Source organism: Neofelis nebulosa, chromosome 6 (genome assembly GCF_028018385.1).
Source record: "Neofelis nebulosa isolate mNeoNeb1 chromosome 6, mNeoNeb1.pri, whole genome shotgun sequence".
Lineage (NCBI taxonomy): Eukaryota > Metazoa > Chordata > Mammalia > Carnivora > Felidae > Neofelis > Neofelis nebulosa.
Window position 1 is genome coordinate 98,180,937 of NC_080787.1, and position 15,271 is coordinate 98,196,207.

Here is a 15,271-nt window from a genome sequence, read left to right on the forward strand (position 1 = left end):
TTTAGGACCACAGATCTTTTGGTACTTTGTGAGATAATTAATGTTTGCATTCAATTTGAGGTTGAGTAATTACTGTTTCCGTAAAGTACAATATGGAGTACTTGACAATAGGTTCCCCAAACTTCTGACACGATGTAGGACACTCAGTGGATCCCGAGATACATACAATGACCACTTGGAACTGCACAGTTAGTAATTTGCTGTTATGTGGAACCTCCAGAGCGTTTGTTAATAAAGCGGAAAACAACCCCGGCTGAGGACACGATTTGATACCTTCTTACGGTTTCGCTCCCGCCTCCCTCCAGGCGCACCCCAGGGACCGCCAGCTAAGGCTCTTCCAGGATCAGACGCTGCGCGCTGGGGGATCAGAGTGACAGGCCCAGTCACTGGAAGCCTTCATGGGAGCAGCAGGCGGCGCCGACCGGCGCGCCCACACCCCGAGCGGGGACGCGCCCTCGAGACGGTAGGAGGTGGCGCGCGTCCCCCGAGGCCCGCGAGGCAAGCTCCACCACCGTGGTGCACGCACGCCGGGCCCGAGAATGAATGGAAAGTTCAATCTCGCGCGCTCGGCGCGGGCAGCCAATGACGCGGCCGGGAGAGGCGGCGGGCAGGTGTGCGCGTGCCGCCGCCTGACGCAGGGCTCGAGCCGAGCAGCCTGCCGCCGCCGCCGCGCCCCGCGGCCCCCCTCCACCCCCAGCCCGGCCCCCTCCTTCCCAAGCCCCGCCACCCGCCGGGCTGCGGCGGCGACAGCAGATTCCGCGCCCGGCAGCCGAACGCCGCCTTTGCTCTCCGGCCCCTCCGCGCCGCGTCCCCCCTGCGGCCCCCCCCCCCCCGCCTCCAGCTCACAATGTGCTGACCCCTCCCGGCCCCGCCGCGCGCGTCCCGGGTCTCCGGTCGCCGCGCTCCCTCAGGAAGTGACAGACTCCAGGCCCCTTCCTCCGCCCCGTCCCCCCGGACTGAACGCCACACACGTACTCACACCCTCTACCCCGCTCACACCCGGGCTAGCGACGCGACCATGAGGCCCCGGAGGTAAGCAGCGCGCCCCGCGGCCGGGCGAGCGCGAGTGTGGCCGGGGTTGCGCGCGGGTGCGGACGCCGCTCGCGGCCCCGGGTCTGGCACGTGAGCAACGTCGAGGGGAGCTAGGTGCCAAGGAGCAGGAAGAAAGGAGGAGGCGCGAGCGCCAGGGAGGGGAAAGGACAGGGCAAGGTGGGGAAGTGACAGGTCTCGCAGCAAGTTGTCGTGCGGGAACAGAAGCCGCGTCCTTCCTTCGCCGGCCCTGATTTATTGCCCCAGTGTTACCACTGAGATGCGGGCGGTCGATGTACTTCCGGGTTCACACCTTTCTCTCCCCGCTCAGTGCCGCTGGGTCGGCGCTCGGTGCGGGCGCTGCGTCGCCAGCGTTGTCGCCCGGCCTCTCCGCCGCGGTCGCCGCCCGGCGGTCGGAGCCGGCTGGAAGCGGGAGGGCCGGGCGGGGAGGGGGAGCGGGCGACTCGGGGTCGCAGTGGTACGGCGCCGGCTGCGGTCCCGGCGGTCGGTTCGCGCGGCCGGAGCTGGCGCCTCGGACACGCGGGGCCGCACCAGCAGAGGGCGTCCGCACCTGCCCTTCCCGCACTCCGCCAGCGGAGCTGCTTTGTAGCGGGCAGGCGTCGGGGATCCTTTTTGCTTCGGTATTGGTGGTGTAAATTCATGAATTAAAACTAAGAGTTTGAGGGGAACGGAGAAAAACGCACTTGGATTTAGGTTGCTTTTGAAAAGAAAAAAAGAAGCGATGCATTCGCAGGAGCATTAACCGACTGCTGACTGGAACATCGGAAGCGGGTGCATTACGAGGATTTGTACTCCAAAACTTTTTTTTTTTTTAATTGCACGTTGGTAAACATTGAATGTTTTCGAGTAACATCTTACAGTATGTATTTAGTGTCCTCATTGCGGAAATTTCTTAAATGTAAGTAATAGTCCGCCATTTTGAATTGTTTCATGTAACACAGACTGAAATCTTAGGTTCCTGTGTTTCCTTGAGTTCCTTTCTGTTCTTTCTGTGGATTTGTTTTCATCCATAGGTTTTTAAGGTTTACCAGGTATTATTACAGTTCTCCAGTGAAGGTTTTTATATCTACAGTTGTTAACGCAAGGGAAAAATGAATTATATTTGTTTTATTGTTTTTTCATTTCTTAGTCACAAACATTGTGGAAGTTAAAATTACACGTGGAAACTAATATTACAATGAATTTAAAACATTTTACAATGTTGTTGGAAAATGTGACTGTTAGGAAATTTTACTCTGATCAAAGAAAAAAAAATCCTCCTCTTTGCCTTCTTTGTCCAGATTATTACCAGAGTTTTACCTAGGTGATGATGCAAAAATGCTTTTTGAAATGCATTTGTTGTTAAAACAAATTTTTAAGTCCAACCATAAATTATGGCACATCACAATTTTATAAAAGATTTCAGGGAAACTTTACAATTTAAAATTAAATTCTTGGAAATGTATGCCAGTTTATGTAATTTTCAAAATATTTGTGATGAAATTTATGCCCTTTTTTTCTGCAGTGGACTTGCACGTATTTGATGGAGGAGTCATACTATAAGTTAAAAACAGAACATATAATAATATTCCATGTAGATTAATAATTAGACCCTTGTCCATTTGGGGAGAAGTCTTGCTTCCCAAATTCTTTATCTCTGAAAGTATGAAATAGGACAATACAGCATGCCTAGATTTACTAAACACCTTCAGGAATTAAAATCACACAGGCCTCTTTCTAGTACTTGGGAGGGATACTACAAATGAACAAAATGCTTTATTTGACTTTTCTATTTTATAAATAGGATCAGCTAATCATTGCTTGATAGGAAAATGTCAAGCACTTAAGTATCTGGATCAGCTTGTAATGAATGTTGGTTATAAGAACTGTGTACAGGTGCTTCTCTATTAACAGATCTGAAACCTAATGATTCAAGGATCAGTTCTTATTAATCCTTGTCCAGTTGTTGTATCTTATTGTATGTCTGTGCCAAACATCTTTCAGAAACAATGAAAAATTTATTGTGAAATTAATCAGGATTTAAATTAAAAAATCTGTTATGAGGGAAAATACAGTTAACTATACTTTGTAAGTGAAACAGATCGAGTGTTAATGTGGCAGTATTCAAAGTCAGTCTTCAGAATGCCTTAAAGTGTGTTGCACATGTCAATTCCAGAAAACACCAGGATTTTAGTAAACGCAGTGGATTTATTTAAAGTGTTTTTTCCCCCATTCACTCTGAAGAAAGAGATTAAACAGATCTTACCTGTCTGATAGTCTGCTATCTGATCATGTAACTCTTTTTGGTATTTATAACACACTGCTATCGAAATTTACAAACCATGATTAAAGAGAAAAAAATTTGTTACTAAATTAAACATATATGCATAACAGTCCTCAGGTTTAAGATTGATGTCTCTTTAAAATAATTAAAGTGCTGTTCATAACTACCAAATTTGGTGACTATATTAGAAAGCCCCAGTCAGAAAATGATCTATAAACATTTATCTTGATCCATAGTTGAGTTGATTTTTAAAAAAATGCGAAGTGGAGATTCACACATGGAACAATTTAGAAGTATTTCAAGCTATTGATTATGAAAGAGACACTGCAAAATTTGGGTCACCTAAGGAGTTTTCTTATTTGATAATTTTTAATGGAATTTTATTTTCTCTTAAAATTCTGTAAGTCCACAAATGCCCAAAGTTTTAGTGTTTAAATGCTTAGAACCCTTAATTTTCTTGCCTTTTAAAAAGAACTATATTTTCTTTACAAATAAGTACAGTTTTTGATGAACCACAAGAGAAAAAATAATTTTTAGCTTGCCACTGAGAACAAAGAAAATTCTTTACATTAAAAAACTTAGGATTGATTCATTTGAACATATCTAGGAATATATGAAATCTAGAATCACATTGGTTTGAGAAACTTGCCTGCTGTGTAAGTGTATACTGTGTTGTAGTTCTTGGACACAATGACTCTCTATAAAGTCGCTGACCATAGTGCTGAACCAAGACAGCCATATTGGTCACTGCTAAATCTGACTGAAACCTGTACACAGAAATTATGTAAAGGTTTAAGTAGCATCATCACTGTAGGAAATATATATATTATATTTCACATATACTTTTTTATGTATTCTCTTTACTCAGCTGCAATTGAAATGAGCCAGAAATTGTGATAGAGAAGTGTTATTTCTAAAGTATATTAATTTACTGTATAAAATTGATTTTGAATAATGTCAGTAAAATCAATGGGATCAATGCTAGAGGTTTTCCCTTTCTTTGAAAGCTGCCACTTGCAGATGAAGACAAGATTTTAAAACCAATTTAAGCAGCCAATGATTTCTCTCCAAAACTACACTTATAGTTGATACCACTGTAACTTTGAGTAGGAACTTGATATTTACCATTTTTATTCAGGTTTATATTCTGGCACTATCAAAATCAACATCAAAACATATTATTGGAATTAATAAAGGTAGAAATCACTCATAAAATATATTCTTGGAAACAATAATAATATAAGCAATTTCTAGGTAAAGAGAAAATATAAAATTTGAAATGATAATGATCTTGATTTAGCACTTTGAAGAAATTTTCTATTGTTTGAAGCAGAATGAGCACCAGGGTGTCATTGCTTATAATATTACTATATTCTACATTATATGAAATGAACACTGGTGTGAAACCATTGTAGAAATTACCTGGAAAGGAAAATGTTGTAATACATTTAATATTTCAGTGAAAAGTACTATTTTAGGCATAGAACTTTGACATTATTTTCCTAAAAATAGAATGGGTCAATATGCAGGATCATCAAATTAAGGGTCAAAGGTGACAAACCAGGACAAAGGGCATGCAGCTCATTTTCAAGTAATCAGTTTCTAGTTTTTTCATGGCCGAACAAAAGCTTAATTATATAGAAAAAAGGACTTAGTGTTGAGTGACCAGTTCTAATGGCAGAAAAACATGTTTTAAACTTGTTACATATTTCAAATCACTATTTCTTATTTGTGAATGCAAGAGCCAAAAGGCTACTTTTATATTTTTTGAACAATTCTTTTATGTAACATTTTTTTCAAACTCTGTGTTTCAACAAAAATATTTACTATACTGTATAGGCTGAAAACACACTTTTTTTTACAATTTTAAAATTTTGAAACAATTATAAATTTTATCTTTTTTCATTAGTCTCTTGGTAAATCTCCTCTGCTAATTTCAATCCTATTATTTTTATTTAGTATTACATTTATTACACTATTAGATCACTGGCAGTGATGTAAGGGTGAGCAGCCTCTAAAACATTTCTCAATCTTTATTACATTAAAATATTTATTGAAAGTATTTCAAATGCACCAAAAGTTCTCATTTAGTTGTTAATCTCTTGTGATATAAATTTTTAACATATTAATGTTGTATATTAAAACTCAGAATGTATTATCAAATAAAATTGTCTTGTTAACACTGTAATTAACTAGTGGTATTCAGCTTTATTTAGAGTCATTTTTGTTTATCATATCAAGAAGCTACTCTGAAGTTTTCATCTTACAGTTTTGGTGGGCCTTCAAAGTGTATGTGATTAGCTTCCATAAGACAGGAATTTTGCCATTATTTTGACTTCTTCAAACCACTGTTGTTTTCATTTTTCTTTTATTCAGTGCAACCTCAACAGGGACTCACCTATGAGCTTTATTATGTAAAACTGTTGTTTCTTATGGTGAAAAATACAGTTTGCAATTGCAAAACCAACTGCTGTGCCTTAATTGTGTTACTACATTCATGTTCAAGTTAAAGAATTGTTTACCAAATAACATTTGTGCCTACATCAGTGCCTTTAAACAATCTTGACAGTTTGCCAGTTGACTTAAATTATTATTCATTGAAATTTTTTAATTTTCTGGAATAGAATTTTTTTACTGTATTGTATTTGAAGAGAATGCTAGAATTTCTCATATCTTATGTGAAACCAATAAAATTGTAATTTGTAAAGTGGTTGAGAAAGTTAAATTCATCTCTGTGTTTCAGCTGTATTATAAATATTAACCTCTCATGTTAAGGGTTCACATAATGTATTATAAATAAAAAAATGATGTATTATAAATTACTTCATAAATATAAAAATACAATTTAAAATGTTTTTCCTAAAGTAATATAAATTTTTTCATTCTCTCAAATAACGTTCTAAATATTCTAGTACATGCAAAGTTTCCTGTGTTAACATTCCAATACCTATGGTTTTTCAACTGTATAAAGTCACATGTAAATATTTGTTTTACTTTGAAGTAGATTGTTTTCTTTAACTTCTCTGTCTCTACATGTAGTTAAGAATATAGCATTTTCAGTTTTATCTATAATTAGAGTAGGATTTTCAGTTAAATTACAAAATGATTTCTTCTGATTTTGCTTAGGCAGCATTTGAATTTAGTCTATTGACTTAATTTGCAAAAAATAATTATAATGAAGTGTTTTAATATATATTAATGTTCCTTTAGAGGACAGAGTAAGAAAACATTTTCATAAAGCACACACATTCACTTCAATGTTGAACTTCTACATCTAATATTTTATTTCATATGTGTATATGTTGTATTTAAGTTATAGCAAATGTAATAAGTATCTTGCTTTAGGTTTTACTCTGATATTTGTGTACTGTGTTTGCTATATGATCTTAAGTAGTCATTTGAAACCTTTTCTCTCATATATTCTAAGAAAGAAAAGTCATATTGTTGCCTATTTTGCTTTCCAAAAGATGTATTTAGTTCAATGATAATTGAGACATATTGTAAATAGACTAATTTGTGTTGTAAACTATGAAGTATTTAATTTAGTAAACTATAATGTACTCTACATTTACATTATTTTAGAAAATACTAATAGGAGAAACAATTTGTTATTTAAATATCTTTTTAAATGTTGAGAAATTGTAGTAATGAGAATAATGACATAATTTTCCTTTTATGATAGTGAATGTTTTTTATTGCTAAATTACTTTTTGCCACTTTAAAGTAACTTGTTTTTTAAAGGTAAAAGCTAACATGTAAATTGAATTGAAATAAAGTTCTGAGTAACATGTAGTAGCATTTTATTTTTATTTATTACTACTCAATTCCTTGGGCTTAAGAACTTGGCAATTTTTAAAGAAATTACAGCATATAATGCAGAATAGTAAACACTTTATTTTACATTGAATAGTTACAATAGTGGACTAACGGCAATATGGAAAGTAGTTGAGAAGAATATGGTTACATATTTTAACAGGAGGAAATGTGAAATCTAAGAGTGTAGTGAATAGAGTTTATAAGTTAAGTAATTTTATAATCGTGTATATTGAGAATAAAATTATTGAAGTCACTTTACATGTACATTTACATTTACAACAGTCATAATTAATTGCCTATCACATTCTCTTTTATAAAAATACGGTTTTAAGAAAATTTTGTATACAAGTCCACTTAATTCATAAAAGGCATCCTAGGAATAGTCAGCCAGGGTTCAGAAATTCATTGAGTCATTGGTTCATTAAAAACTATGTATTGAGCACTAAAGAATGCTAAGATCACAATGATGAGATAAATATATGCAATCCCCTCCACCCCTCACCACCATAAAGCATAGCATCAAGTTGGGATAGGGACCATTTTCATGGGTTATTACAGTCATAATTTTGGTATGGTATTATATGGAGAGGCATTATACTCGGTATGGAACAATAAGAAAAGGAGATCTAAGCGGAGATTTAAATGATGAATAGGGATTGTTCTAGTGAAGGGGCAGAAAACCTTACTTTACGATATCACAGTTTTAATTAGGTTTTTATTTTCTAAAATTTACTAAAAATTATGGTATCAAATGAAAATACCCATGTATAAAATTACAAAAAGCTGTTTTTGGAGTATCCATGCATTTAAAGGCTTATTTTTTATTCTTTATCATTACTTCATGTCAAAATACAGTCACCTATAGTAAAGATATGAACATATAATATTTACCTATCTCATTCCTAAAATAGTTATTCAGTAATCATTGGGTAGATAGATTTTAATAACCATATTTAAACTTAATTCTACTTTCTTTACCTAGTCTTGCTTTTGGAAAGTTTTAAACCGTTACTTAGCATCAATGAAATACATTAATGTCTATCAAATAATTCTATCTTTTTATTTGAAAGGGATGATAATATTAAAATTGTCAGTAACCAAAAAACATCATATGGTAAGTTTGGATAGTGAAAAATCTGAACATCTTTATCACTCAAATTTATAGTGTTATTTAGTAGCTAACTTTCTTACACCATTTGATTTTCACTTTTTTGAGTCTACTGCTTATAATAATTTATATGAATTATTTGAAAAAAATTTTTGACAAATCCCTATTGACTGTTTTTATGTTGGTTTGACCTTCTCCATAACTATAAGCAGATAGAGAGGATTAAGCATAGGCTGGGGCTACTAGAATAGGAAAACATGAGCTAGGGTTTTGCTGAAGTTTATATCTAATATTTAAATGCATGTCTACATCAATCAAATGTACAAAATAAAACAATATAGACTCAATATAAAGGACAGCTCTATTTCAGTAAGTTTTAATGAATTTTGTTAACTTTAGGGTCTGTCATTGTCTTCTAGTTGTAAACAGGATAAATGAAGGATTTAATGTATAGAGGTTCACGTGCCTTTTGCTGACAATATTCCTCTATTCTTTTCAAATCGTACTCAGTGGGATTGTCATCCTTTGTAGGAAGAATCTTGGGTCACCATTCAGTAGAACTTTACACTTGGAAAAGTCTCTATTTCATTTTGAGAAGACAATTAGATTGCACCTCAAAGAATTTACACATTATGTTTTATTTTTCGTGAGTTGATACAGTAGATTGAGCGTGTAAAACTTAGTTAAGGGAAGAAAGACAACCCTGGGTGGTAGCAGGTGAGTGGATGCATGTTCAAACTAATCTATTTTTCCAAACCTCAATAATTCTGAACCCAGGATAAAAATAATTCAGTTGCCAGCAGGAGTTTCTCTTCTAATTGCTATACTTCATTACTGGGCAACCTCTTTATTGCAAGTTTTATTGTGTCATGACATCTGCCCATGGATATATTAGAAACATCAGTATACTTATTCATAGTTTTGAAACAAGAACTGTTTTTGCTTTTTAAAATGTAGGTTCATACGTGTTAGATACTGTTAATTAAATATACTTAATAATTAAGTGTACTACTATTAATTTTTTTCTCACAAAGCATTTGAATGTAATGGACCCAATATGAGTGGTATAGAGGACCACAATTAGAATCACACAATTTATCTTCTAAAATCTATCTGAAGAGAATTGTCAGTTAAGTTCATCAATAAAATATTGTGTGTTAGGTTGATTTTTAACTGTGGTTTTAAAAAATGGGATTTTGGAATTACAGTGTAAAATTAAGCTTTAAAAAATTTTTAAACTGTATTGTTCATGAAATTGGCTCATGAACAATTAAGAGTAATCTTAATGGTCTTGGGGCGCCTGGGTGGCTCGGTCGGTTAAGCGTCCGACTTCAGCTCAGGTCATGATCTCACCGTCCGTGGGTTCGAGCCCCGCGTCGGGCTCTGTGCTGACAGCTGGGAGCCTGGAGCCTGTTTCCGATTCTGTGTCTCCCTCTCTCTCTGCCCCTCCCCTGTTCATGCTCTGTCTCTCTCTGTCTCAAAAAAAAAAAAAAATTAAAAAAAAAAAAGTAATCTTAATGGTCTTGTGTAAAATGGTTTTTTTAAACAAATGTCCTTTAATAGGAATGAAAGTCGAGTTTATGCCAATTGGTTATACGATTTTGCTAGGTGAGTCTTAAATTGTTAAAAAAAAAAAGTTTACAGGTCACTTCACAGAGCCAAACACCTAGGCATTTTATTGCTTTCTAATAAGCCGTTAAACTGAAGAAGAGGCAATTAAATAGGCAATTAATATAGTACTTACTTGAGCTCTCTGATTTTAGGTTCTTCAGAAGACGATGAGGTCATTCAACCAGGTTTCATCAGCCCCAGGTTAGTCTGTACTTCCCCCCCCCCCCCCAATTAAATATTTAACTTGACTAATGTTTTAAAAAGATTACTGGAGACATATAAGAAAACTTGACAGCCCGCATCAATTCTCCACTTTGGCAAGATGGGTACCATATCCTACTGTACTTCAGATGATTTCATCTATAAACTGATATTCCCACCAGAATGGCATGGATGAAGTAGTCTAACTCCTTTTCCTTCTGATTGTTAAACATTTTTCAGGGAATTTTCTTAATTTAGGAAGCTCCATTTATTTTGCTTCTCATGAACATGTACCAAATTTGTTCCTCATTATACTGCAAAAATAAATCACTTGAACTTTCAATAATTTAAACCTACACTGTTAGAAACATATATCCTTTTGTTTACTTAGGTGTACTGTAAAACCTATACTTTTGGTATATATTTTCTTGTATTACTGAAATTAACTGAAAATTTACAATACTTTTCAGTAACAATTCTATTTGATAATCTAGTATTTTAGCTTCTGCTCTGATGAATTTAGTGTCTTGGATCTACTCTTGATTAATACTGTTTTGAAAACACATTTAAGAGCTATAATATGACAAAGTTTGTGAGCATTAATAAGTACAAATGAAAAGATGTTATTCTGTTATTAAGCTTATTAAATATAGGACTGTAGGTAGCAAGAGGAATTAGTAGGGATCAAATTTTTAATGAGGAAGCCACTGAGAGGCTTTGTTTGCCATTTGACAAACACTTTGCTTTTTTCTAGAGTGAATCCTTTGACATGGAGATGATGCTCTTAATGAGTATCATGAAAAAGAAGATTCTGGAAAGTTACTACAATAGTTTATTTTACCACCCAGTTGCCCCTTACTATTGATTATGTTTTTTTTTCTCCAGGGGCAGATGGGAGGCAGTCCAGAGACCTTTTTCTTTTCTGTTGGGAAATAATGTTAACACCAATGTGTTAAGTGACTGCAGTAAAGTTTCATGTCTGTGTTTCCTTGTGATTAAAAAAGGGCTGGCCAGGGAGAGATTCCACTTTGACCAAAAGAAAGGTTATTTCCAGATATTACATGGAAACTGAAAGATTTCAACATTGACTGGTTGGTCTCACTTTGCAGATGAGGAAGCTGAGACTCAGAGAAGCTCAATGACTGGCTTAAGGTCATAAAGTCATTAATATGGGACCAGAACTCTGGCCTCAGTTTTCTTTTTTTCCCTCCTCTTTTTTTTAAAATTGTATTTATTTCAAGTATTCTCTCTACACCCAATGTGGGGCTCAAACTCACAACCTTAAGATCAAGAGTTGCATGCTGTAACTGTTCTAACCGACCAAGCCAGCCAGGTGCCTGTGGCCTCCAGTTAGATGTTTTCTTCTCCACAGATTTGCTTCCCACACAGGCATCTTTAAAACCTGAAGATGTCTTCTCACTTGCCTAATCTTTTACTCCTGGTCTTCTTTTCCTTCTCATTTTCCATCTCCCTGTCCTCTTCTCTCAGATAAGCCCAAAGTGATGATATTAAGAGAAATAACTTGGAAACAGTCCACACTCTTATTTCAGCTGATTATTTGTTTTAATGAGATTAAGTTTTAAAGAATAAACTTTGATTCATTGCTTTGGGAGACAGGGAAGGAATTGTATGTTTATGTTATTTAGTGTCATTTCTACAGACAGAATATTCACTGCAAAAGTATCTTTATATTATGGAGACTACATGTTTAAGTTGTACAGGTGAAAAATATGAACTTATTTTTAAAATAAAACATGAAACTTCTTTTTGTGCTGTTTTGGGCAAAATAATGTAATGCTTATTACTGAATGATTTTCTAACCCAATTGCTGTTCCATTTGAAATCATATAAGGAAATATTGAGCACGTTTCAGAAAATATTTGTTAGGAGTAACAAAAAAATTATATTTCTCCTTTTCGTTGGGAGAGAAGTATGTTAACAGAGTAGGGCTTTTTTTTTTTTCTATTCGTTTTTTTTTTTTAAACGAAACTTTCTACAAAATGGTGGTCTTAAAATAATGCCCCTTTCTGAATTTAATTGTATTCCTTTGAATACTTTGCTGAAACATAACTGACCAAAAAGAAAGAAAGTTGCTTGTTTTTGAAATATGAAGGTAATTTGTCTGGAAAACTTAAAATTTATGCTAATCGGTTCCTGTTTTTCCATAATTTAATTATACCTGGGGAAATGTGTTAAGATATTTAAGGCAAAAGTTTAAGAGAGTTTTACAGCTGTGTAAAAGTTCTCAAATTGGAACAATTGTGTTTAAGCCAGAGCATTTTGCTTCCAGATAAGGAAATTAAATGAGAACGGAATTTTGCTTTTTGGAAACAAAAACAAAATACCCCCCCAATTCTGAAGTGCCTCTACTATAAGACCAGCGCACCCAGGCGAGTACTCTTTCATTTGACTCCGTATTATAAGAATTTGAGGAAAAGTTATTTGCCAGCAATGCCAGTGGTTTGCTGAAACGCAGCGGGTGGGAGGGATGGGGAACACTTTGCCCGACGTGTGGGTCCGCTGTTTTTGAGCAGGAAACCTCACCCCGGGGCCAGAGAGCCGCTTCCCTAAAATCCTCCGCGGTCGCCGCTCCACCTCCTTCCCAGCGGAATTCTTTTCCCGATCCTCTAAAGACGCATTGCCACGTTTTCCTGGCTTCCCGAAAGGACGGCGCCAGGGGTCTGTCTGAAGACAGCTCCATTTTAGGTTTGGCCTGTTGGGGGAGTGAGGGTGGCGGTGGTGGTCAGTCCCTGGGGGCCTGGTTCCCTCTCCCCCTTGACCTCACTTCTTTTAGGGGAGACTCTGACCTGTCACAGATAAGGGACCAAGTTATAAATTTTATACATCTGGAAATGCAGTAAAAGTAGTGGATTGTGCCAGGTGTTGCCTTCAAAATAGTGAAGGCAAGGGCTTCTTTTGTTTGGTGTTCTTGGGGCGAAAGGACAAATCTAAACGCCCCTCACTAATGAGAAATCACCAGCCTTCTTTGGAAGGTTTGACTTCTAGAGAGGGGGTGGTGATGTGATGAATAAGGGAAAGGTGACTGGGGAGGGAGGGTAAGGGGAGAGGAAGTTGCTGGGGCGGGAGGTGGAGGGAAAGGGCGGATCCGCTGGCCTGGGGGTCTTGGCGACCCTGGGAGGCTAGCTGGGCGGGAAGGCGCTCGGCTGCGAAGGCGAAGGCGGCGCTGGGGCTGCAGACCCCAGCCCCATTTGCCTGCAGGAGAGCGCGGGTGGAGTCGCTCACCGCAGTGCCACTGCCCCTCCTCCTAGTTTTAAGAAGAACCAAAGCATTGTTTCTGCTGTAATAGAAGTCACTGAAGTCACTCATTGCTTATAGTTGACAACGACGTTGGCTCAGGCACCTCTTTGGGCTCCTTGCATTGTACTCTTAGAGGTAAAAGAAAAAAGAAAAGAAAGGGAAAGAAAACGGTGATGAAATGTGTACTTCGTTTTTTAAACGAAGAAATCTTAGATTGTCATGACCAACGGGCATGTGCTAGGTTAATTCCTTAATTTTTCTCCCCAGTGCGTTGATGATTCTTTGTAGGTACCTGAACTCATTCTTAAAACATTTTGAAAGAACTATGGTAAATCAAACTACTAAACATTTGGCTTTCACAAATATAAAACATGCGTTTTGAGTCAAGCACAGGTCTTTCTGGCACTAAAAACAAGTAGGAAATGAGAAAAAAATTAAAACCAGAAGACTTCAGGAAGGTGACAAATTGGAAAGCATTCTAGGAGATTCATAGGACTATTTTATGTGAAAGAAGCACTCTAAGAGCTTAAAGAGATTATGGTCAGTTTTATAAAAAGGATCTTAGGCTCAAAAGATTGGGGGGATGGGGTGGGCAGAAAAGACGAATCTATTGAAATGACAGTGCCATATCCCCAAAATAGTAGTATTTTTCTGTGTGTGACTGTGTCTCCCTTGTCAATTTCCTCCCCTCCTCTCCCTTCTCTTCCTCTTGTCTTTTCTACCCACCTCCCTCCCCCAGGTATGTAAATGTATTTGACTTAAATTCCTTGTGAATGAATGTTAGAGGATTTCTCTGAGTTCCCAGTTGGAAAAAGCCTTCTACACAACTTGAAAGGCTGATGTCCCTCTCAGGAAATGAATGAGTCGATAACCTCTGACACCAGTGACCAGTCCAGTGAACCCTACCTTAATTCCACTAATACTGGAGGCCGCCAATCAGGCAAGACTGTGAATCTCATAACCATACCATTCAGTGTAGTTCAGTTATGGTATTTCACACTTTTAGTATATATTTATATATTGATAGTTTTGAGTTACATCAAATTTAAGCATAAACAAGAACTCAGAATCCACCTATATGTTGTTTCTGATTTTCTAATTAAACTATTTTCTAATTAAAAATAAACAACAGATAAAATATTGTTTACCATAAATGTGTGTTGGTGACAAAACCAAACTATACTGCTGTGAATTTTATAATTACTTTCATATAAATAATAACACCTCCCTTCAATTTACATGAGTACTTTTTTAGATTATTTTTCTGTTACCAGATGTTGATTTTTAAAAGTAATTCTTTTGTTCAAAATATAACAAAACATAACTTATTTTAAATTTTATCTATTTCCTATTATGTGAAATGTTTCCCCTGAAATGCCATCATTAAACTTACTTCATTATAGGTCAGTGTAATCAGTTGATTTCTACTATTAAAATAGTGCCTAAAAATGTTTTGTTAGCAAATAATTTTTTTTGAGAGCTTGGAGCTTTTGTTACTCTTGCAAAATCATTTGGATTTTTACAGTTTTGCTTTCTTCCCCAACCAACTGGAAGGTGGTTATTCTCCCCAAAGTAAATAAAATGAGAAAGCTTTGCCTCCTTTCCTGAGAAACAACAAAAGAAATAAACACGAAAAATCTTTCCAAATTGATCAATCTTGATTGATGCCTTTTACCACAAACAGCTGAAAAGAACATATTTACACACACCCGTTTATTTGTTCTGCACTAATTAGAATTCATATTTAGTTGTTTACTATGGGGAGGAGGTGTAAAGATAGGTGCATTCTGTGGATTTTCAAAGCTTTTAGATTCAGAATCCCCACATTTTAGTTTGTGTGAAACAGTATTAGAGTTAGAGGAGTGTGGGCATGTTTGGAGATCTGGGAGGGGGATTGCGGGTAAGGTGGGGGAGGGTCAACCCGGTAGCTTTGCCGAAGGGAAGTGGTATCTGTACAGTTTCTC

General features: G+C 37.0%; 1 protein-coding gene across 1 annotated transcript in view; it reads left to right on the top strand.

The window, feature by feature from the left end:
- The first annotated feature begins 841 nt into the window (after positions 1 to 841).
- Positions 842 to 15,271, top strand: part of LIN28B (lin-28 homolog B) — a 131,501-nt gene continuing 117,071 nt past the window's right edge. The window contains exons 1-2 of the mRNA XM_058734832.1: positions 842 to 1,032; positions 10,001 to 10,049. Coding sequence (XP_058590815.1) covers positions 10,016 to 10,049 — 34 coding nt within the window. The 5' untranslated portion in view covers positions 842 to 1,032; positions 10,001 to 10,015. The remainder of the gene's footprint in view (positions 1,033 to 10,000; positions 10,050 to 15,271) is intronic.